Source organism: Puma concolor, chromosome A2 (genome assembly GCF_028749965.1).
Source record: "Puma concolor isolate L17-30 chromosome A2, mPumCon1.1.hap2, whole genome shotgun sequence".
In the NCBI taxonomy this organism is placed as follows: domain Eukaryota; kingdom Metazoa; phylum Chordata; class Mammalia; order Carnivora; family Felidae; genus Puma; species Puma concolor.
The window spans coordinates 170426657-170451068 of NC_141668.1; the positions used below are offsets into that span (position 1 = coordinate 170426657).

Sequence of the window (24412 nt, forward strand, 5' to 3'; positions counted from 1 at the left end):
AGAACAGAAGGCTCAGGTGCTCAGAATCCCCTATACGGTTTCCTGTAGTGCCTCTTTCACTTGGCAGAACCTAATGGATGATAACGGATGTCTGTCCAAGACGTCTCAGCAATAAATAACATCTTTCTCCCTCCAAGCTCTGTTGTTCTTAAGCCCTATTGGCTACTGGCATGCACTGCCACTGAGAGCAAATTCTTCAGACCACATTTGGACCCAAAGAAAACTCATGACAGCTTAATGCTGACCCGTCCCCTTTTGACTCCCCATGGCATTTTACATGCCACTCCTCTAAACAATAAAGATTCTTCATAGTTCACTGATGTGTTTTTTTAAAAAGGAGGAAGGGGCGCCTGGGTGGCGCAGTCGGTTGAGCATCCGACTTCAGCCAGGTCACGATCTCGCGGTCCGGGAGTTCGAGCCCCGCGTCGGGCTCTGGGCTGATGGCTCAGAGCCTGGAGCCTGTTTCCGATTCTGTGTCTCCCTCTCTCTCTGCCCCTCCCCCGTTCATGCTCTGTCTCTCTCTGTCCCAAAAAATAATAAAATAAATGTTGAAAAAAAAATAAAAATAAAAATAAAAAGGAGGAAAACAGTAAATATTAGGTTGGGTATGCTTTTGCAAATCCTTTTTTTTTTTAAATTCCATTTTATTATTTTTTTACATTACCTCTACGCCCAGTGTGGGGCAAAAACCCACAAGTCCAAGACTAAGAATTACATGCTCTACTGACCGAGTCAGCCAAGTGCCCTGCAAATCCTTTTAAAGGTACCAAGGTGGCAATACTTTTCCCTTTGAATGTCCAGCCCCATAGGATGTTACATACCGTTACATGACCAAATATCATAGTCAAGGGTAAAACCACAAGCATTTCGTCCCATAGTTGGAATGACTTTGGGGTACCTCAGAACTGTGGAACATTATGGAAACAGCAAGGGTTTTTTTTGTTTTTGTTTTTTGGTTTTTTGGGTTTTTTTCTTACCTCTATTAAGGATAAAACCAAAGGGGCTCTTATGTCCAGAATTTACCAAATACCATATTTTGGTCGACTGATCTGGCTGAGATCAAGGGTACTGGTCTTTCCAGGCACCCCCTGGGGGCCAGAGGAAAGCACCCCACTGGTATTTCCACCACAATCACTGCTTTAGGAAATAAGCAGGCAAACCTGAGTCATGGTCCAAAGGGATGTCCCCGCGCACTGAAGAAAAAGTTCTCACTTAGTCAGAGTGGACATGCAGGGCTCTCTCTGCCAGCAAAACAGCACCAGGAGCAAACTGCATAGTCTTTATTTCCTGTTCGCCAGGAATAAACATCAAAGAATGTCAAAGCACGGGAGGAAAACACAAAGAGCCTCCGGACATAGACCACACACACATCCGGTGTTTACATGAAAGCACGTAGGGAAGATGTGCGGTTTTGAAGACTGCCAGGCGACGACAGTGGGTCTGTTCCTGAACTGGCTCCTGGGAGATCATGGGACTCTGGATCTCACAGGGCTATCGGTGGACAGCCTTGAGCCCAGAACATCGCTGATGTTTCAGCATTTACCCCATTCACTTTCCCAGGTCTTGCAATCCACTCTCAAGAAATAACTGCACAAGGGATGTTCTTCTAGGTCATAATTTGGAATAAAATCAATCTAAGAACTAGTGCCAGAAAGATAAACCAATATCAGAACTTTATTTTTTTTTTTCCAACGTTTATTTATTTTTGGGACAGAGAGAGACAGAGCATGAACGGGGGAGGGGCAGAGAGAGAGGGAGACACAGAATCGGAAACAGGCTCCAGGCTCCGAGCCATCAGCCCAGAGCCCGACGCGGGGCTCGAACTCAAGGACCGCGAGATAGTGACCTGGCTGAAGTCGGACGCTTAACCGACTGCGCCACCCAGGCGCCCCTTGAACTTTAAAAATTGAAGAAAAAGGGGTGCCCAGGTGACTCAGTGGGTTAAGTGTCCAAGTCATGATCTTGAGGTTTGTAAGTTCAAGCCCCGCGTTGGATTCTGTGCTGACAGCTTGGAGGCTGAAGCCTACTTCAGATTCCGTGTATCCCTCTCTCTCTCTCTGCCTCTCCCCCACTTGTGCGCTCTCTCTCTCTCTCTCTCTCTCTCTCTCACCCGATCTCAAAAATAAACATTTTTGAATTTTTTAAAAATTGAAGAAAATGAGAAAATTGATGTGAAAATATAACTTTTAATAACAAAGACTGAAAAGACGAGTAGACACAGAATCAGGAAATTCCAGTATCCATAACAGAGGACAGAAAAGAACTTTCAACAATGAGGGGTCTAACATCATGAAAACTTATCAAGAACATTTTGGAATGTATATAATTCAAGACATTTTTTTGTAAAAGTATATAAAGGTGTTAAGTACACACCAACAATAGACACATTTTTATCACCTCTAGGTCCAAAAGACATTATAATGGGAAAGAGACATGTTGTACAAAACTATGTGATTACTTCAAGTCTGAGGTAACATCTAGGTTGTACAGATATAGAGGACAAAGAAGGCCACTTAAAACCATCAGTGTTCATATCAGTGAGATGAACTAGGAATTCATACACTTGGGATCCCAGTCAAGGAAGAGGCACCTGGAAAGTCAAAGCCATATTCACAACAATGAAAAGATTTCTCTCCTGACTGAATTTTCATGAACAAAATACATGAAGTTCTATACCTGAAGTTTTCCCAAAATTGTGTGCATTCAGGATCATCTCCGTTGTACTAACTCGCATTTTCAATAAGATTTGAAAGGAGGGATGCCTGGGTGGCTCAGTCATTTGAGCATCTGACTTTGGCTCAATCATGATCTCACGGTTCATGAGTTCAAGCCCCACATCTGGCTCTATGCTGACAGCTCAGAGCCTGGAGCCTACCTCAGATTCTGTTTCCCTCTCTCTCAGCCCCTCCCCTGCTCATGCTCTGTCTCTGTCTCAAAAATAAACATAAAAAAATATTTGAAGGAAAAATAAATGCTTTCCTACAGTGTGGCTTTGCTCACAGATTCCCGGACAGGCTTTTCCATAGTGCTTAAGTGTGTAATGTTTCACATTAGTGTGCTTGCACGTGTGTTCTCGAAGGGAAGAGGGACAACTGAAGGCTTTCCCACAGAGCGATCATTCATAAGGTTCTTCTGCCCAGGTCTACGAGACACTGGAAGGTCTTACCAGAGTCCTTACATACAGAGGCTTACTGTCCACTGTGCAGCCTCATGTGTTCTTGAAGGGAGCAGTGATTTGTCAAGGTCTCTCCCCAGGGTGTTTCTTCATATGCGCTCGAAGAGAGGAGGAGAACTTGTACACCTTCCCACACTTCTTACATTCATAGGATTTAATGGTGCTGTGTGTTTTCAAATGACTTTCAAAATTTTGCAGCTGACGGAAAGCTTTCCCACACTCTATACACTCAAAAGGTCTCTCCTCAGCATGTGTCCTCATGTGTGCTCCCAAGTTTGAAGGAGATGTGAAGGCTTTCCCACAGTGCTGACATTTACAGGGTTTTTCCCCAGTGTGTGTCCACGCATGTATTCGTAGGTCTCTGTGATACCTGAAGGCTTTCCCACACTCCTGACATTCATAGGGTTTCACTACATTGTGTGTGGTCATGTGATGTTCAAAAGGTTGATGCTTCCTGAAAGTTTCGCCACACTCCTTACATTCCAAGTGTCCACCCACTGAGTGTCTTCTCGCAGTATGTAGTACGAGGGTGTGGTGTCGAATGAAGGCTTTTCCACAGTGCTGACATTTATAGGGTCTCTCCCCAGTGTGTTTCCTCACATGTTCTCGCAGGCATGAGTTATACCTGAAGGCTTTCCCACACTCCTGACATTCATAGGGTCTCTCCCCCGTGTGTATTGTCACATGCTCTCGCAGATTCCCAAGATATCTGAAGGCTTTCCCACATTGTTGACATTCATATGGTCTTTCCCCAGTGTGTGTCCTCATATGCACTCGCAGGTCTGTGTGATCCCGGAAGGCTCTGCCACATTGCTTACATTCATAGGGTTTCACAGTACTGTGAGTGGTCATGTGACGTTTAACATGTTCATACTTTCGGAAAGATTTCCCACATTCCTTACATTCATAGGGTCTTTCCCCAGTGTGTGTCCTCATATGTACTCGCAGGTCTGGGTGATGCTTGAAGGTTTTGCCACACTCCCGACATTCATAGGGTTTCATTACATTGTGTGTGGTCATGTGACGTTCAAACTGTAGATGCTTCTTGAAAGTTTTCCCACACTCCTTACATTCCAAGTGTCTGTCCCCTGTGTGTCTTCTCCTAGGTACTAGAAAGGACTGCTGGCCAGGGAAGGATTTCCTACAGGGCTGATATTTATAGAGTTTCTCTGGAGTGTGAGTCCTCACATGTTTCTGCAGGCCTGACTTACACTGGAAGGCTCTCCCACACTCCTGACATTGATAGGTTCTCTCCCCAGTATGAGTTCTGACGTGATGTGTAAGATCAGAGTGACACATAAAGGCTTTCCCACACACATCACATGCATGGACTCTCTGTACACAGTCATTTTGCACATGACCCTGAAAAGAAGAAATGCAAGTGAAAGCTTTTCCACATTTCTTGCACTCCATAGACTTTTTACTACGGAGACTCTTCGCATATGTCTCCGATGCTCTCCCGGTGACCTGACCTTCATAGGGTTTCTCCACAAGGTCTGCACCCACCTGAGTGCTGAGGCTTGAGACGGAGCTACAGGCCGGCCCACATTCCTCACAGGGACTAGATTTGAGTCCTGGGTGAGATCTTCCCAGAGTCCCTAGAAAAAAACCATCTGTGAGGGCTTCCCTACACTTAGCGCATTCACAGGATTTGCCTCCAGTGGGACAGCCCTCATGCACAGTAAGACTTGTAATTGGGTTCAGGGTTTCTCCACATGGATCTCCTTCAATACGTTCACAGACACTCTCCACCAAAGGACTTCTGTTCAAAATAGGAAGGTACATGGTTAGGGAATAATGATTATAAGTGATCTCTTTATTACCTAATGATCTATTGGTGTTTGTTAATCATTATTGGGTTACATGATGGATATTCTCAATGAATGAGTATGTTTTTAGCACTGTGTGCAAGGTTCCAAAGTGGAACAAGCTTCCTGTTCTCCCTGAGGACTCAAATAGAGTCATAACATTCAGGGCTTCTTACATATGCTTTTCCCTGACCATTTTTTCCAACTGAATTGTTTTTCAGATGATCAATAGGTAGAATGCATTTATAAAGGTTTGTCTTGTGAAAATTTCGACTACACGATTGTTGCGCTTGGTTTGCAACTGTTCTCTAATTCCAGGTCAGTCTCACAATCGCCAACATCGCCCCCTTCCTCCCTTACAAGTGTCACTCACCTCAAAAGCCCTTCCTGCATTCGGGTCAAATCTCCACTGCTGTGAAATTTCTGCTTCTCTACAAACACAGAACAGGAATCATTTTTTGTATACATTAGTATTTTCACTCAGAGGCTCATTCTGCAAAGAATTCCGCTGAGTCTTTGATCTGCTCATTTTACCTTGACTGGGAGAAACTACAAGAAATGGGAGTCTAATTGAATTTCTCGGAAATGATCTGATATGTAAGGTAAGAAAACAGACCATGTATCTCTATTTATATACTGATCCCGAAATGTAAATGAACTTCATGAGGAAGAATGGTCATGTGACCAAAAAATTCCGAGGACCCTTGTGACTCGAGACTTTGGCAATAATAGAGAAAGTGTCTGAAATGGCAGCCCGTTCATTCAGAAATACTTCAAACTAGATGGACACTAATGTGGAGTTAAGAATTATCAGAAGAGCCCAGTAGGAAGGAACTGGGCAAGATACACACATCCACACCCTACCTCTATAGGAAGACAGAAAGACTGGCCACATGGGGTATGATGGATGAAAAGTCCAACAGGAAAGCCGGGTCAATGACAAATTTCACCCTTCTCAAAAACAGAGTCATGTTTCTAGGGGATGGGTCCAAATGTCAATCCCTTGTCCGGAACCTGGTCCAACCAAGGGTTGATCAGTTCTGAAGGCACATAGGCCTTTGGTGAAGCCTTCCTACACTGCCCCAGCTGCCATTAGAGGTCGGGTGATGTGTGTGGCTGCTGGCCTGCCCCTGAGAAGAGCTCAGCGGGAGGGAGGATTTGAAGGACAACAAGCAATCTGGAAGATAGGCACTAACTTTAGTCTTCAGGGTCATTGATGACCGATAATTGGGTGGCTTTTTATTATTTATTCATTTATTAACTCATTCATTTAATCATTCTTTTACTAGAAGCATACTGACCTATATATTAGTGTCAGATGTACAATACGGTGATTTGACAATTACATACATTACAAAATGCTCACCATAAAAAGTGTAATTGCTGTCATTATACACAACTATACAATTATTGACCATATTCCCTATGCTCTACTTTTCCTTCTGGTAACTTATTTATTCAACAAGTGCAAATCTGTTCTTCTCAATCCCCTCCATGATTTCACCTGTCTCTCAATCCCATTCCAATCTCACAAACACCAATTTGTTCCCTAGAGTTTTAAGACTGTCCCTATTTTCTGTTGTTTGCTCATTTTGTCATTTAGATTCCACATATAAGTAACGTGTTTTGTTTGTCTCGCTGTCGGACTTATTTACTTGGTATAATACTCTCTAGGTCCATCCACGTTGTCACAAACATCACAAATTTGTCCCTTTTGTATTACTGAGGGATAGTTCCTTGTATGTAGATACCACATCTTCATTATCCATTCATCTGTTGAAGGACACCTGCATTGCTTCCCTATGTTGAGTACAGTGTGTAACAGTCCGGTGAACCAGGGGGTGCACATGTCTTGTCGTGCTGGCTTTTTTTCTTTGGTGAACTACCCAGAAGTGGAATTATGGACTACATGGTACTGTTGTGTTTCATTTTATTGTGGAAATTCCAAACTGTTTGCCAAGCTGGTTGCACCCATTTAAACCCCACAGACGAGGAGTTTCCTTTTCTCCACATCCTCACCAACACTCGTATTTCCTGTCTTGTTGACACTAGCCGTTCCGGCTGCTGTGAGGGGGCAGCTCATTGTGGTTTTGATGTGCACTTCCCTGAGGATTAGTGATACTGAGCAGCTTTTCATGTGCCAAGTGGCCACCTCTATTATTTTCTGTGGGAAAATGTCTGTTATGTTCCCCTTTCAATTTTTTATTTTTCCTTTTGTTTCCCTTACCTGAAGGGATGAGTCCACAAAAATACTGCTAAGGCTGATGTCCATGAGTTTAGCACCTCTGTTTTGTCTTAAGACGTGTATGGGTTCAAGTCCTGCACCGAGGTGTTTAATCCATACTGAGTTTCCTTTCAGGTAAGGGGTATGAAGCTGGCCCAGTTTCACCTCTTTGCAGGTAGCTGTCTCATTTTCCCAACACCACTTATTGAAGAGACAGTCTTAACCCCATTGTGTATTTTCAGCTCCTTCTTTGTACATAATCCGGCCATAGAAGCATGGGTTTATTTCTGGACTCTCTATTCTGTTGCCTTGATCTACGTGTCTATTTTTGTCCCAGTACTACACTGTTTTGCTTAGTATAGTTTGAAATCTGAGACTGTTGTATCTTCAGCTTTGGTATGTTTTCTCAAAATTGCTTTATTTGGAATCTTTTCTGTTTTCATAAAAATTTTAAAATTTCTCGCTCTAGTTCTTTCAAAAATACTATCTGTATATTGATGGGGATTGCATTGAATATGTATAACACTTTTCATAGTATGGGCATTTTCAATAATATTAGTTCTTATAATCCAGGACAATGGTATACCTTTTTTTATTGTCATCTTCAATTTCCTTTAAGTATTCTTAAATGTTTATTTACTATTTTTTGAGAGTGAGAGACAGAGACAGAGCATGAGTGGGGGAGGGGCAAAGAGAGGGAAACACAGAATCCAAAACAGGCTCCAGGCTCTGAGCTGTCAGCACAGAGCCCAACGCAGGGCTCAAACTCACAGACCATGAGATCATGGCCTGAGCCAAAGTCAGATGCCCAACCAACTGAGCCACTGAAGTGCCCCTTCAATTTATTTTTTAAAAAAATTTCTTAATATTTATTTTTGAAAGAGAGAGAGAAAGAGAGAGAATGAGTGGGGGAGGGGCAGAGTGAGAAGAAGACATAGAATGTGAAGCAGGCTCCAGGCTGTGAGCTGTCAGCACAGAGCCCAACGCGGGGCTCGAACCCACAGACCATGAGATCACGACCTGAGCCAAACTTGACACTTAACCAACTGAGCCACTCAGACGCCCCTTCAATTTCTTTCACTAAATGTTTATACCTCCTAGAGTAAATATCTTTAAACTTCCTTAGTTATATTTAACATAGTATTTTATGGTTTTTGAGGTAATTTAACATGGGTTTGTTTTCTACATTTCTCTGCTATTTTGATAGTAGATACGGAAGTGCAACAGATTTTGGAATGTTATTTTTGTGTTCTGCAAGTCTTCTAAATTCATGTATTAGTTCTAATAGTATTTGGTGAAGTGTTAAGGACATTCTATGTATTGTTTCATATCATTTGCAAATTTGACTTATTCTTCTTCCTCCTGAAAAGACCAGTGAAGGTATGGAGCCATCCTTACCCACAGCAGACAGGTTCCTGCAGGTCTCCAGCATCACATCTCTGTAGAGCTTCCTCTGACCACGATTCAGCAAAGCCCACTCTTCTGGGGTGAAGTTCACAGCCACATCCTCAAAGACCACAGAGGCCTGAAACATACCACACACTCTATTGCTGCAAAGCGCCATTTGCACCCACGTGTGTGGGAGAATGAAGGGTGTGGGTTAGAGAATGAAGGGTGTGGGTGACAGGCAGGGAGCTGACTCCATTCCTAGGACCCCTGAGTCACAACAGAGGGTGAGGACAACAGCTGACATGGACTTACACACACCCAATTTACTGGGATATTTACACTGAGACAGATCTAAGCAGACCAGTACTGTACAGACTGAAAAGTGAAATATTCACTCGGACAACACACAGACCGGAGGACACACGCTTGGCTTGTTCTAAGACGATTATGCCTCGTCATCAGCTCCAAGAACTGGAACCAGAATGTCAGGATGGTGTGGACACTTAGATTCCAGTGCTGCTTGATGGGAGCAGCTCTCGCCCTGGAAGGAACAAGGGCAAGAAGCCTGCTGGAGTCCCCTCTCTTCCGACAGAGGCAGACACGACCCTTTCCCCAGATTAGGTGGGCTCTGGGCACCGACACAGGCCAGGGCCCAGGCGCCTGGCACACCTGATGTGTAAGACGAGTCCGGGGCCTTAAGAAATGTGGAAGTCAGCAGGGCCGCTCCAACATTTAACCCAGGGCCCAGAATTCAAGGAAAAGGGCACCAGAAGGAAGAGTCCCTGAGGGATTGATGGGGACACAGCCACCGCTCACGTTAACACAGGAGGAAGAATCACAGCGTATGGACCGTTTTTAGCAACAGGCCTGAGTGATGGAAAGATATGCAGCAAAGGGCGCAGTGAGCACACAGCTGAATGCACACGGGCTCCTGAGTGACCCGCCTCGAAATGGCCACAGGCCCTAACTAACCCCTGCGACTTACAACCGGGCACAGGTCCCACACAGGGACCATTCCAAAGGTTCCCATGCTCCCTCGTGACCCCATAACTGTAGCCCCGCCTCCCGGCAGACGGTCTCTCCTTTGCCATCCTGCCCGCTGCTCCCTCGCAGGGTATTCAGTAAACTTCTATCTCCTCTGTTCTGCCTTGGGGGAATTCTCTCACCCCTTGAGCTGCGGGCCTCCCCCTGATCGGGTCGCCCCACATTTGATGGCCTTCACAGGGACCCTCTGCTGTACTGGGCCTCTCCTGGGATTTCCTAGGAATTTCCTGGGATTTTCCCTTGGTGGACTGACTCTAAGTGTTCTCTGGGCAGCTGACAACCTCCACCTGAGGTTCCTCGTTGGTGAGGATCCCAAGTCCCAGGGGGCGTCTATGGGGCACCCCTTGCCCAACAGGCTGAGGGATTTCCCCTCTTGCCCTTCAGGGGGATCCCTCTCTCCTCTCCTTTGTCTTTTAACCCTTCAAGAGGTCTAACCCTAGTACTCCTCAAACAAAGAGGCCAGGGTGCTCCACACTCTGTCTGAAGGTGTGAGAGTGAATAGGGCCCCTCAATCCCATGTCTATGAGGGTGAAGGGCCCCTTTCCTCTGCTTTCTCACTCTGTCCCCCAAGGTCTGCTCCCAATATGTGGTGTAGTTGGCAACAGCAGCCCAAGCCGGGTGAATCCACACATTACAGACTCAGCTGGGACCCTTTCCTAATGCTGGTGGAGTCTCAGCAGGCTTATTCTTTCAGACCCTTTCCTTAATTCCTTTGTTTCCATGTATCCAGCTGCCATCTTGATCTACAGGGAAACACATTCCTACAGGTCTCAGTGTTGAGTCCTCCCCTTTTTTTTTTTGACCCAGGTTGGCCACCAGGTGTGTGTCTCTCCCTAGAGCAGGGTACACCCCAGCACAGATTTCTATTGCTATTTGTTGTGACACTCTCCTTGATCGCATGCCCCCAGTAAAGTCGGGTGCCCCACATAAGGACATAAGGCCCAGTCCTTCTTCAGGACAGTGCACACCCTGACTGAAATCTCGACCACAAGTCACAGCCTCATTCCCCTTGGTGGGACAACCCTTTGGGAATCAGCAGCAGATCTTTCCCAGTATGGGACAAAGTCCTCTATTCCTATACTCGCCTTTGGGCTGTATTTTTAAAAACTGGATAAAACATGAACCCCAAGACCTGAGAAAAATCATCTCATCTTTCATGTCATGTGTCCTGGCCTCATACAAACTCCCAGATCAAGACATATGGCCCCACTACGCAACTTGAAGTCTTTTGCCAGAACTCCTCCAAATGCTCACAGGTCCCATACATGCAAGCCTTCATATTCATGGCACTGTCCCCAAATCCCAACCTCTACAAAAACTGCAGAATGTGTCTTCCTCAGACACATGGCCCATCTGACCTTTCAGACATTCTAGATGACCTCTCTTTTATTCCACCCATTGGCTTTCCCCTGCCTCTACAGGAACAGGGGCTCTACTGGACTTAAATGGCCAACTTTAGATTTTTCCCATAGGTATCCCAGGTTAAAAAAAAAAAAAAAAAAAACAGTGGGCAACAAATTGACTCCTAGTGGACGCAGATGCAACGTATTTGATTTTTTTTTAATTTTTAATGTTTGTTTATTTTTGAGAGAGAGAGAGATACAGAGCATGAGCAGGAGAGGGGCAAAGAGAGAGGGAGACACAGAATCCAAAGCAGGCTCCAGGCTCTGAGCTGTCAGCACAGAGCCCGACGGCAGGGCTCGAAGTCATGAACCATAAGATCATGACCTGAGCCAAAGTCAGACACCTACTGAGCCACCCAGCTGCCCCAGAATATATTTGATATTAAAGCTAATTTAAGGTTGCTGATGTAACGAAAAGACACGATTTTAGAGTTATCCATACATATTTATTACATATAAAACTTTTATACTAAAGGTCAAATAAGCTCTGTTGCAGTTTGTAAATAAATGATGACTTAAAATCATGGTTAACTTTGTCTCAGAAAGTTCTCATGGGTAATTTTTAAGATAGTTTTCAAAATCTTTCATAACCTGAAACTTTGAAATTTTGCTAAGTTCAATGATAAATTCGGTTTAATTCACTGGGCATCTAAGTCTTTTCTCAATAAGATAAAATACTAACATGTTAATTAGCAAAAATAAGTTTCATCTGCTTTTGGCTTCTTATTGCAGAGAAACTAAAGATACCTGCATCTGTTGGAAAACATACATTGTGCCTCATTTAAAGACTGTGCTATGAAAAAGGCATGTTCCTAAAAACTATGAAATGCGTCCATAAATTTGTCATCTAAAGAATCCTGGTGTATAGACAGTTCTCAATTGGTTTTCACTGGAGACTAAGGTTTCTAAGAGGTACAATTCTTCTAAATGTAACTGAGACTGACCGGAATGGGGAAAGCCAGTCTGTATCTAAGAGAGTAGGAGATATGAGGGATGGGAATACATTTTGTTAAGGTGAAAGAAAGTAATTTTCTCCTAAAATGAGACTGGTTATTTAGAGAAAAAAATCTCAGGACGAACTCCGAGTGCAAAAGAATGTTGCAGACAAGTCTGTGAAGGGACAGCTTTAGAAAGTCATTTTGGGGCGCCTGGGTGGCGCAGTCGGTTAAGCGTCCGACTTCAGCCAGGTCACGATCTCGCGGTCCGTGAGTTCGAGCCCCGCGTCGGGCTCTGGGCTGATGGCTCAGAGCCTGGAGCCTGTTTCCGATTCTGTGTCTCCCTCTCTCTCTGCCCCTCCCCCGTTCATGCTCTGTCTCTCCCTGTCCCAAAAATAAATAAACATTGAAAAAAAAAAAATTTTTTAAATAAAAAAAAAAAAAAAAAAAAAAAAAAAAAAAAAAAAGAAAGTCATTTTATGTGTGTGTGCTTAGGATGGACTAATATTGAAATAAATTGATTTTATTAAATTTTTTTTCAACGTTTATTTTTGGGACAGAGAGAGACAGAGCATGAACGGGGGAGGGGCAGAGAGAGAGGGAGACACAGAATCGGAAACAGGCTCCAGGCTCTGAGCCGTCAGCCCAGAGCCTGACGCGGGGCTCGAACTCCCGGACCGCGAGATCGTGACCTGGCTGAAGTCGGACGCTTAACCGACTGCGCCACCCAGGCGCCCCTGAAATAAATTGATTTTAAAAGGATACTGCTTCAATAGTAAACATGCACTTTTCTCGCTGGGACAAAGCTTTCTAGGATTGTTGGTCTGGTCTTGATCAAGACGATGTAAACAGAAGTCTTCTTCCTTTCCTTATCTGCCCCCAAAACCAAAGTTTCTATGTTTTGCTTTCACCAGGTCTTTGACTACTTAAAGTTAAAACTTCTCGGGGCGCCTGGGTGGCGCAGTCGGTTAAGCGTCCGACTTCAACCAGGTCACGATCTCGCGGTCCGTGAGTTCGAGCCCCGCGTCAGGCTCTGGGCTGATGGCTCGGAGCCTGGAGCCTGTTTCCGATTCTGTGTCTCCCTCTCTCTCTGCCCCTCCCCCGTTCATGCTCTGTCTCTCTCTGTCCCAAAAATAAATAAACGTTAAAAAAAAAAAAAAAAAAAAACTTCTCAAAATGTGTAAGATCTGTAATTCTATTTAGACCTGTGCTTTAAAAATTTCTGAGAGTTCAAGGGGTGCCTGAGTAGCTCAGTCAGTTAAGCATCCAACTTTGGCTCAGGTCATGATCTTACGATTTGTGAGTTCGAGCCCCACATCGGGCTCTGTGCTGATGGCTTGGAGCATGGAGCCTGTTTCAGATTCTGTGTGTGTGTCTCTCTCTCTGCCCTTCCCCCAGTAATGATCTGTCTGTCTCTGTATCAAAAGTAAATCAACATTTAAAATAAATAAAAATAAAAATTTCTGAGGATTCCAACACACTTTCCCAAGTTTAGAAATTGTAAACGAAGTCTTTTTTGACTAATTAGGCTTGCATATTTGGTATGTTAAGTTACTTGGAAAGCAGGGTCAAACAAATAGTAATAAACCTTAGATTGTATCATTTGAGTGTATACTACAGCTGTTTTGAAGTTACATAAAATCCATAAAGTTTAAATACGTTCTCATATAACATCATCACTTGACATTCTAATTAATAAAATACTAGGTGTCAAAGAAATGAGCAGATTTCCTTGTCAGCTATATTACACTGAAGTCACATATCAGATCATGAGTCATGGCCATTTCTATGTTGTTTTCTTTTTTTGCCATTTATATTTATTGTTCTGATGCTCTTGCCAAATGAGTTTTGTCTTCAAGGAGATTCATGAAAAGGATTTTTTTTGTAAATACAGGTATTTGATATCTTTAAATCATAAAACTGAACTGGGTAAGAATTTCCAGAACTAATGGGAAAGTTGCATTCAAACAAACAGGAATTAATTAACATAGGACTAAATGAATTAAAGATGCTTATAGGTTTTGTAACTCTTATTTGAAATACTGCTGGTTCTATAGTGTTTGCTCTAACAAATTGAGGAAGTTTTCTCTTGAAATACCTAGGACTTACAGAAATGTGATGAAGTATTCCTTTGTGAACAAATGGAAACATTTCCCTTTTTTCCCTACCTAAATGCCACAGAATTCCGAAACTCTCAGTGAGTATTCTTTCTTTTCCTGTCAAGGATAAGTGTTTGTGTAAGTTCAATGAGCCTCTCTTCTTCTTGTAACAGGGCACCATAGGAAACGTTGGTTATCCTACCGACGCTTCGACTGAAATGTCATATTTCAGAGAGACATGGTAAGACAACAGATACTACCAGGCAGCTTTAAAGAAATAAGGTTGACTTTATGCAGCCAATCAAGCCCCTTAGAAATGCTGGCCTGATCCCTTGCTGACAGAGTTCCCAGCAGCCTTACCAGGTGAGTAGACAAAGTCAATTCCTGGCAGGTGCAGGTAACCTCAGGATTTATTCAGGGCCTCAAGAAGAGGTATTCACCTGAATCTACAGGGATTGTAGACAAGTCTGACAGCAAGTATTTGACTTGGCTTCTGGCCTTGAGAGGTTATTAAAAATTCAATCTAGAGATTATTTATAAACATTTCAAGCAAAGCAAGTCATTAAAAAAAACTCCTATGACCAATCACTATTCTTTTTATCATTATTATTATTATTATTTTATATTTTATTTATTTTTGAGAGCAAGAGAGACAGAACACAAGCAGGGGAGAGGCAGAGAGAGAGGAAGACACAGAATCCGAAACAGGATCCAGGCTCTGAGGTGTCAGCACAGAGCCCAACGCAGGGTTCAAACCCACAAACTGTGAGATCATGACCTGAGCCAAAGTCGAATGCTTAACCGACTGAGCCACCCAGGCACCCCACCAACACATTCTTCCTGAGCTTCTGTGAATAATTAGGCCATGTTTGTTAGTCTTGATTTGACTATCTCTGGAAATAAGGGTGATTTCAGAGAGAATAAAAAATAATGTTTCAATAACACATCTTTGTAGATATTAGATTTTAATACTATTTCTTATAAACCAGACTAGGTCCTGAATTTTTCTGGTTTCATCAAATATTTAGCTAGAGTTCTCCAAACTAAGGTTTCCAACCTTCCATCCTCTTGACTTAAGTCATTAAAAACCACAACCACCCTTTTTCCTAAAGTCTTGAAAGCTGATGCTGGACAACTTGAGGTGAGGTTCAGAGAAACTGGCAAAAGCTCGTGTATAAAGAATCATCATGCTTGTTACTGTGAGGATAACAAGACCTCATGGACATACGATCATCTGAACAGCCAAAAAAAATGAGAGGAACTCTCCAACATTTCCATAACTCAACTATCACCTTGACCAATTCTGTGTGGCTGGGAGGCCAAAAATCACTCCACAAAATCCCGAATTTCCCCTTCTCCATGGGATTGGCCGTAGACTTCTGGAAATAATGGGTAGCCATTCTTTCCTTATGATATGACTGTATGATGCACTTAGGGATGCCCTTATCTACCAGGACAAGTCACCTCCCACTTGCCAGCAATTCCTCATCATAGAATATCATTAAGGCTAGGGGCACCTGGGTGGCTCAGTCGGTTAAGCATCTGACCTCGACTCAGGTCCTGATCTCACGGTTCGTGTGTTCAAGCCCCACGTCAAGCTCTGTGCTGACAGCTCAGAGCCTGGAGCCTGCTTCGGATTCTGTCTCCCCCTCTCTCTCTGCCCCTCCCCTGCTCACATTCTCTCTCTCTCTCTCTCTCTCTCTCTCTCTCTCTCTCTCTCTCTCTCAAAAATAAACAGTAAAAAAATTTGTTTAAAAAGAATGTCATTAAGGCTGGACATCAGACAAAGAAGCCTTCTTGATGGTTTTACCCCTTAGACATTCTGTCACAGGAGTTGCTTCTATCAATGTAAAATTGTAAGTAGATGCTTTAACCAAGCACACAGACATCACCTTTAACCAACCCCAACACACGCTCACCCAGAAATTGAGGTGGTCCTGCAAAACCAAACAGTCCTTAAAATCCTGCTGCAGCTCACGGAGTAACGTATACTTTCATTAAAACAGTGTTGGGGGGGCTGAGTGGCTCAGTTGGTTAAGAGTCTGACTTCTGCTCAGGTCATATCTCCTGGGCCCCACATCGGGATCTCTGCTGTCAGCGCAAAGCTCACTTTGGATCCCCTGTCTTCCACTCTCCTTGCCCTTCTACTGCCTCGTGCACTCTCTCTCTCTCAAAAAGAAATAAGCAGGGAAGGGACAGAGAGGGAGACACAGAATCCAAAGCAGGCTCCAGGATCTGAGCTGTCAGCACAGAGCCTGATGTGGGGTTCAAACCCATGAACTGTGAGATTATGATCTGAGCCAAAGTCGGATGCTTAACAGACTGAGCCACCCAGGCAACCCAACCCGCCCAAAAAAATCGTTTTAAAAGAGTGTTAAATATATGCTCCAGATTACAATAATGTAACAGGATTGCTAAAAGATATGGATACTCATGTTGGTGCTTGAAAGGATCCCTCCCTCTCCTTTAATAACTGGTTAAACTCCTGGACTGTAGGAAGATTTTGGTCAACTATTAAAGGTCTTTTATTTCAGCTTCTCTTCCTGCTGAATGTTGACCCACCAGGGACATCTCTATGCCCTCATTCAGCAGGAAGAAGCTACTGAAGGTGACACCCCTGCCCTAATGCCAAAGATTTGTATTGTCCACCTGTCAGGGGGATGTCAGGGCCACATTTAGATAACAGGCTTCACCAATGGAAAACTGAGTTAGGCAAAAGGGCCCACAGTGAACACACAGATGCATAAAAAATAGGCTCATGAAGTGACCCACCTCGAAATGGCCACAGGCCCCAACTATCCAATGGCCTACTTATAACCAGGCACCGTTACTATAAAAAGGGGAATTTCCATATGTTCCCACACTCCCTCACTCTGCCCTATAAGTCTAGCCCCAAACCACTTCCTGGTGGCCCTCTGCTCCCTCATGGTGCATTCAATAAACCTCTATCTCCTTTGTGCTGCGTTGGGTGAATTCTTACACAACCCACACTGCTGGGTCCCCCAAACATCAGAACCCCTATACGTAATATCTTTGGGGCAATACAAGAAGCCACCATATCATTGAAATAAAGAGCAAACAATTATCATAAAATTATCAAAAGTTGTTTAGTATATGTGCTGCCGAAGCGAGCACTCAAAAGTTGTTTAAACAAAAGACATGTTCCCAAAATCTAAGGACATAGAACCCCAGCTACATCAGCTACAACAAAGGCAACACCCCTTCGTCTGGGGCTGCAACATGGGTTTGCTAGTCACACAGCTGATACGAGGTTTGTGATCTAAACAGGTTTTTAAAAACTCATGTAACAACAATAAAAAAGTATAAAGACAAATAATACAACTACATAACGGACAAAGAACGCGAGTACACATTTCCCCAGGAAGATACACAATGGCCAAAAAGCACATGAAATGATGCTCAATGTCACCAATCATCTGGGGTCCATCCACAAAATTTAATTGTGCACAGACACGTCTAACCTACTCTATGAGGCCAGTTTATCGTGATACCAAAACCAGTCATATATAAAATGGATTCTACAACGTGACCAAGTGGGATTTATCTGGGAATAAAATGGTTGGTTCAGCAAGAAAATAGCAGTCATAAACTTCATGAACAGAAGAGAAACAAAAACCCCATGATCACTTACACACAGAAAAGGTATCTCCTGGAACCCACCACCCTCTCTTGACAAAAATACTCAGCCAACTAGGAACAGAAAGGAACTTCCTCATCCCGAAAAGGGGCGGCGGGGAAAAGTCCACACCTAACATTTGCGCACCCAGACACTTCTCCAAAGAACATATGCAAATGGCCAGTGGGTCGATGAAAAGATGCTGGACATTCGTCACGCGGGACACGCACCTCGAACTACCAGCAGAGGCCCCTTCGCACCCACCACACTGGCTATAAAGACGCCCCAGGAAGCGCCGCCGAGGACGTGAGCAGGACGCATTCTCCTTCATTTATCCTGCTGCCGATGTAAGCGGGGGCGGCCGCTTTGGAAGAGTCTGGTGGACCCCCAACACGAGCAACGTGGAGTTCCCACCCAACACGGCAGGTCCGCTCCTCGTATCCACCTGCCCCAGACCAGGGAGGACGCGCGCCATCACACACACGCGTGCGCACGCGCTCCGCTCTCCGCCGCACGACTCCCGATCGCCCGCGATGAAAACCACCCAGAAGCCGGGCACCTCTTCCAGGCTGAGTAAAGGCGACACGACTGAAGTGGAGTCAGGAGTCCACAGGGGAAGTTCCCCAACCTGCCGCTCAGGGCCAAGGGCAGACACAACACGGAGACACGCACCTGCACACCCGTAATGCATCACTGCTCCTGCAGGAGGAAGGAAGATGATTTCCTGGGGTGGCAACAGCCCAGCCAATGAGAGATGGTCACAGCCCAGCCAATGAGAGACGGTCACAGCCCAGCCAATGAGAGAGAGCCAGGGCTCAGCCAGTGAGAGCCACAACCCAACCAATGAGAGACGGCCACAGCCCTGCCAATGCAGGATAGTAGCAGCCCAGCCAATGAGAGACACCCAATGAGAGATGGTCATAGCCCAGCCAATGAGAAGACCCTGAACGTAGAACCCCCCCCCCCCCAGTTTGCTCCAACGGACTTCTTGTTTGCACAGCCCCTCCCAATGCCCCCTCTCCTCTAGAAAACTGTAGCCCTCCCTATAGTCCTCCCCTTTTTTCCTCCAGATTTGCCTGTGGTTTTGCTGTGGCATATGTGTCCCAAATTACAATTCTCTGCTAGTCCCAGATAAACCCATTTTTTTTTCCTGGAAAAATATCTGGTTTTAAGGTTAACAGTTACTTGATCACTGGTGGACCCACAAAAGACCCCAACCACTCCGGGCTGGCGAGCAAACAGGTGCAGGTCCCACAGAGCCCACTGCGCTGCTTTCTCGCGGACCCTGAAGCGGAGGGTAAGTTTTGTGCCAGGATCAGAGCCCCGCTCCCCGGGTCTGCGCTGTCCTGTGTCTGTGCTCTCCGGTGTTTATTGGGGACCTGTCTTAGGGGCTTGTCCTTTCTGAGAGAGCTCATTTGGCTTTTGTTCCGACTACTTTTCAGAACTGGACTGTACCTCTTAGAACCGTACCTGTTGGAAATGTGCTAGCCCTTGGTCTGATTTCTTCTGTAAAGAGGCTACTCCTGTAGAGACTAGTGTTTATACATTTTATTCTGGTCTAGAGAAAACCACCATGAAATGGATTCCAGACATCATGAAAAGAACAGCTTTAAATCCAAATGACAGCCCTGCCTTAGTTTAAAGCTAAGTTCTCTTTTCTGCTTATTATGGATCTTTGATAAGAAATACAATTGCTGAGAAGTCTGCTTTGCTTGCTGTTTGCTACGAGCATTGTGAAACCTTTCCTGAATGTAACCCGCTATGTAATAGAGTAAGTTGTGAAACTTCCTAAATGTAGTCTGGTATGTAATAGAATAAGTGATTGTACATGAACTAACCGGCATTTCTCGCTTCTGTAAACCTGCTTGCTTAACATATTTTCCCCTTCCCCTTGGTTCCTCAGGTACTTGAGAAAGGGGAGAAATGAGAGACCTGGGCAAACTATTTGCCTAGTCATCCTGGTCTGTGAAAAACAAACTTAGCTTCAATCCGCTTGCTTAACCAGCTTGTTCCGCTTCTGTACAACTGCTTGGCGTAACCGCGAAGAATCCCTAACTTCCCCATAACTTGTTTGTACCTGTCTATAAAAAGGCTATAAGAACCTCACTCGGGGCCTCTTAGCGTCACCGGCAACAAGTGCGCGGAGGTCCAGGTTCGAACCTGCAATAAACGACCCTTGCTGCTTGGCTTTGGCTTATGACTCTGGTGGTCTCTTGTGGGAGGTGGCAACCTCGGGCATTACAATCAAAGCGCAGGGAGGGGGGGCTCCCACCTGGGACCCTGACCAGTCTTACGTTTAAAAAGCCATGGTGCGTCCTCATGTGCATTTCTAAAAAATGAACAACTGAACCAAATGTAATTTAAAATTACAATGGCCTTTATGGGGAACTTTCGATCTCCCCAAACTTGTTTTATTGAAAATTAAATTAGGAAGTCATGACTTCAGAACATTGAGTTTGATACAGATTTTATTCGGTACCTCAAGACTTGCAAATATTTTCAGGATCTAAGTGTGCCTCTTTGCAAAAGACTATTTCAAATGAACGGAGGCAAACAACTGAAATACGACAAATGGCGGGGCGCCTGGGTGGCGCAGTCGGTTAAGCGTCCGACTTCAGCCAGGTCACGATCTCACGGTCCGTGAGTTCGAGCCCCGCGTCAGGCTCTGGGCTGATGGCTCGGAGCTTGGAGCCTGTTTCCGATTCTGTGTCTCCCTCTCTCTCTGCCCCTCCCCCGTTCATGCTCTGTCTCTCTCTGTCCCATAAATAAATAAAGACGTTGAAAAAAAAATTTAAAAAAAAAAAAAAAAAAAGAAAAAAAAAAAAAGAAATAACGACAAATGGCTTCCGAAGTGCCTTTTTCTCCCACCCCGACTTCACTGCTGCAGACACCCAGCGGCTACTCTACACCCAGGACCTGCCTCCAACCACTTTCTTCAACAAGCTCTGAACTTCCCTTTTCTTCTGAACCTGCCCTTGATCCCTCCTTACCTCAACCTGCTAACCAGGCCTCTTTAAAGGGAAGGCTTCTCAAGATCTAAAACCCCACATTTCTCATGTTCCCTGGACTAAGGCAGAAGTTTCCAGAAATGCCTAGAACCCCCATAAGCTCGCTGAAGAACGTAACACAGCTATTCAACTGGGACACACCAACAGGGTGTCCCAGATTTAGATCAATTAGTCCACATGCGTGTTGCTGAGGCCCAGGCCACACATGGGATGAAACTAACCCGCGAGACACAGATGCCCACTTCTGGAAAGATGCTTATGACACTCACTGGAAATCCCCACCGAGCAATTAGAGTAGCTTTTCCTAAGATTGTGAATTAAAACAAAATCTAGATTTCCACACAAAAGCCTGATGAACCTGTACGTGGCTGTTGTAACAGACTCCAGCTTGTCTTCAACATAACTTCAGGTCTTTCTTCACATGTGAAATCTACCCAGGCAGCATTTAATGGGCTGAACTGGGATCCTGCTTTTTACTTAAGAGGCCCAAGATGGAATGGGACTCCACGTCCACTGCATTTTAGTTATTTTGGCAAACAAGCGGACTCACACCCCACATGGAGGAAAGACAGCCAAAATTCTTAATTCTCACCTACGGCATCTGAAGCCTCCTAAAAACCAAACACCTACAGTTCGCACTACGACTGCAAACAGGCGGGACATGTGAGAGAAGGTTATCAGCAGCCTGAATGCTCCAGGTGCGGGAGCCCTCCTCCCGGCCCCTCCCAAGCCCTCCTCATTGCCAACATCTGGGCCCTAAGGACCACAGGGGCTCTGCCCCAAGTTCCCTCTTGATCTCTGACATGTCTTCAACGCAAAAAATGGAATCCAGCTCAAGGAAACCAATAGGCAAACTTCTGTTCTACTTCAAAGGGACGTTCTCCTAAAAAATAATTTCGCAAAACTGACCAGAGGTGTCCCCAAAATGCGCCCCAGAAATGGAAACACTTTATTAGAAGTCTAACTGTTACTTCAAAAAAAGGGAGAACTCTGGTTTGGGCCAAAGAACAGTCTGGCCCTAGGAGCGATTCTACAATATTCACTACTCACCACTGAACACACAGTAGAGCAGCGGCCTCCAACAACAGGAGAGTGTTCGAGAAGTACTCGTGGAGAAAGACTGAAGCCACAAAAAAATGTGACAACCTCGCTGGTCCCACCTGTCCGGTTACAACCCAGGGAAACCCATTTGCATGAATGGATTTCACGCAGCCCCCTCTCTCTGAATAGGAGTATGTGTTAGTCACGGTTCATAGGTTATCTCACTGGCGGAAGCCTTCTCTTGTCAACAGCCCAGGGCCTGTCCTGTGGCTGCAGTGCTGTGAGAAAAGGGCGTCCCTACCTGGGGAACACCTCGCAAACTTCACAGGGATCCGGGAGCCCAGTTTACCAGCCAGGCGCTGTTCTGTTCGGCCCGTCTTACACCTTCGCTCTGCGTAACACCTAGGATCCTCGGGCTCAGGTGGGCTCACTGAAGGCACTACTGCTACTCAAGGGACACCCTGTGTCCCAAACACCGTGTCCAAAAGCACTGGGGTTGGTCCTTTTCCATCTCACACCCCCCTCCAGAGCCCCCCCCCCGACTCCCACCCTGAGAAATCACAGCACGGCCAAGGCACTGGCCCTCACTCCTTTGACTCTCGGTGACAAAAAGGTGTATACGTTAGTATTGGAAAAAATTAATAGCTTCTTATCAAAATAACCATGCCGTGGGAGAGCCACGTTCACAGTGTCCTCCCGGGGGAGGAAGACCCTGAGGCCTCCCACCTTCCAACTCCGGAGATTTCGTCTACTGACGAGACCCCTCCTGGTTCTCTCCGGCCTCCCTGGAAAGGCCCCCCGTCAGCATCTGCCCGCCAGCCCCTGTGGCACCGCACTCCAGGGCACAGACCCTGGATGCATGTGGCACGTGTAGACACACAGCAAACCCTGACTGCCCTGCACACCACATGGTGACGTGACGGGAAAGGTTTCCCGAACGGCAGCAGACGACATCTGTGCCACAGCCTTCCCGAGACGTCCGGCCCTGGCTTGGGGCCCTTTTTCTCACTGTTGCTTCTTCTCTGCTTCATGGAACTCTCTTCGTGGGGTTCTGGCCTTTCAGGAAAGGGCTCATCAGGATCCCGAGACAAATGAACCGGTCACTTGCCTTTTCTCACGTGTTAGAAGGCTCTAAATTCACAAAAGTCTTTCCTCATCCGAACTATTAACTGATGCCGTCCTATTACCCAAATTCATGGTCTCTCCATTCACAACCTTACAGGCTGCATTTCTGGGTAACATGTGGTTCCAAACTGCACTTTTGAGAACACTTTTTAAAACATCTTTCAAGTTTTGCTACTTTTTCAAAAACTTCACCACTAAGTTTTGTGTCCCCCCCCCCCCCCCCCGCCCCCGGCACTGTCTCCTCCCAAATGCCCTGGGTTCGTTCTCTCCCTCTCGGTCCGTGGGATCCACCATCTGCCCTCACGGTGGCCCAGGCGGGGAGGGGACTTCCAGGAGGCAAACAGGACTCCGGGTCTGCCTCCACAGGAGAACTTTCTCCCCGGGGTTGGAATAAATGCCAATAAACATTTCAGTGGGCTGCCTTCAGACCCGGGGTCCCGAATTGGAACAATCCATAGAGTTATGCTACTTTTCTTTCGTATTTTATTGCCGGTGAATCGTGTGATTCGTACAAGTACACGCTCTGCAAGGCTGACACTGCTGATGCACACGGCCTAGATGACAAGTGTCTGACGGCATCTCCCTCCGAACCGTCCCTGTCACTCAGGTGTGGCCTCGACTGGTTTCCACTGCTCTGGTCGTTCCCTCCAACACGAGACACGCCAAGCGGGAGACGTCCTTCCTGGCGCTGAGGGACAAATCCGCTAAATACAGCAAACCCGCCTCTCACTCCCAGATGCTTCCGAGGAAACACGGAGGTCAAACAGAGGAAATGGAGAGATTCGCCCACGGAAAGCTCCTCAGGGACGGAGTGGGGGGCCGGCAGGGGGCGCCCTCGCGTCCTGCCCCGTCCTCACCGGGGGCCCCAGCCGCAAGCCCAGCACCCTGCAAGCCCAGCCCGCCTCGGCTGGGACGCCGCCTCCCCACCCCACCCTGCCAGCGGGGAGCCACTGTGCTTCCAGCTCTAGGTTCTTCCGCATCCCGTGTTTCCATCCCGGCCCCTCCTGGCCTCTCTAGGAGAGCGTCCCTCTCCTCTGTTCTAGTAACTGCCTGTGGTCCTGTGGTATCTTACACGTTCAGAATTAATTCCCTGCTGAGGAACAACCTCAGTTTTGGGGGTAAAATAACTGACAGTTTCAACTTACAACTTACCAGTAACTAGAACACGAGGCAGTAACAGACAGACGGATAAACACCCTGATTGACAAAGAAATGCACAGACAGGCGCCCCTGACTCTAGCAAGTGGGTATACGCTCAGCGGGTGCCACAGGGCATCAGCAGAGATGGGGACGCTTGGACACATGGGGCCAGGGAAGGCTGGTTATCTAAGGCGTAAAAGGAATCATCAGATTCACGGACAATAACCGAGTCTGGTGGATTTAACTGGAAACAAGAGGAACACACGGACAGAAAGTTCCAGCACGTGTGATCAGACCTGAGCGATGGAGGAGTTTTCTCACAGAACAAAAGAAGGTCGTCTACACAGGAAAAGACCGGGAAGTTCAAGTCTACTAACAACGCGA

The 24412-nt window shown here is 45.8% G+C and overlaps 1 protein-coding gene and 1 long non-coding RNA gene across 5 annotated transcripts; one reads left to right on the forward strand and one right to left on the reverse strand.

Moving 5' to 3' along the window:
• Positions 1-2166: 2166 nt before the first annotated feature.
• On the reverse strand, positions 2167-18409 carry LOC112852804 (uncharacterized). 4 transcript variants are annotated; one of them, XM_086699569.1, is made up of 4 exons: positions 18387-18409; positions 8570-8732; positions 5357-5414; positions 2167-4937 (listed from the first exon to the last, which is right to left on the reverse strand). In XM_086699569.1, the coding sequence occupies exons 2-4, from the start codon at positions 8637-8639 to the stop codon at positions 3239-3241; spliced, it is 1827 nt and encodes a 608-aa protein (XP_086555695.1). In that variant the 5' UTR covers positions 8640-8732; positions 18387-18409; the 3' UTR covers positions 2167-3238. The 4 variants fall into 4 exon arrangements, with proteins under 4 accessions (XP_086555695.1, XP_086555696.1, XP_086555693.1 ...); XM_086699570.1 differs by lacking the exon at positions 18387-18409 and having other exon boundaries at positions 2167-4537; positions 4682-4937; positions 8570-9079; XM_086699567.1 differs by lacking the exon at positions 18387-18409 and having other exon boundaries at positions 8570-9083.
• A 267-nt stretch (positions 18410-18676) lies between these two features.
• On the forward strand, positions 18677-19820 carry LOC147583902 (uncharacterized). The gene is made up of 2 exons (XR_015248596.1): positions 18677-19011; positions 19157-19820. It is a non-coding gene; the product is annotated as an uncharacterized LOC147583902 (long non-coding RNA).
• Positions 19821-24412: the final 4592 nt, after the last annotated feature.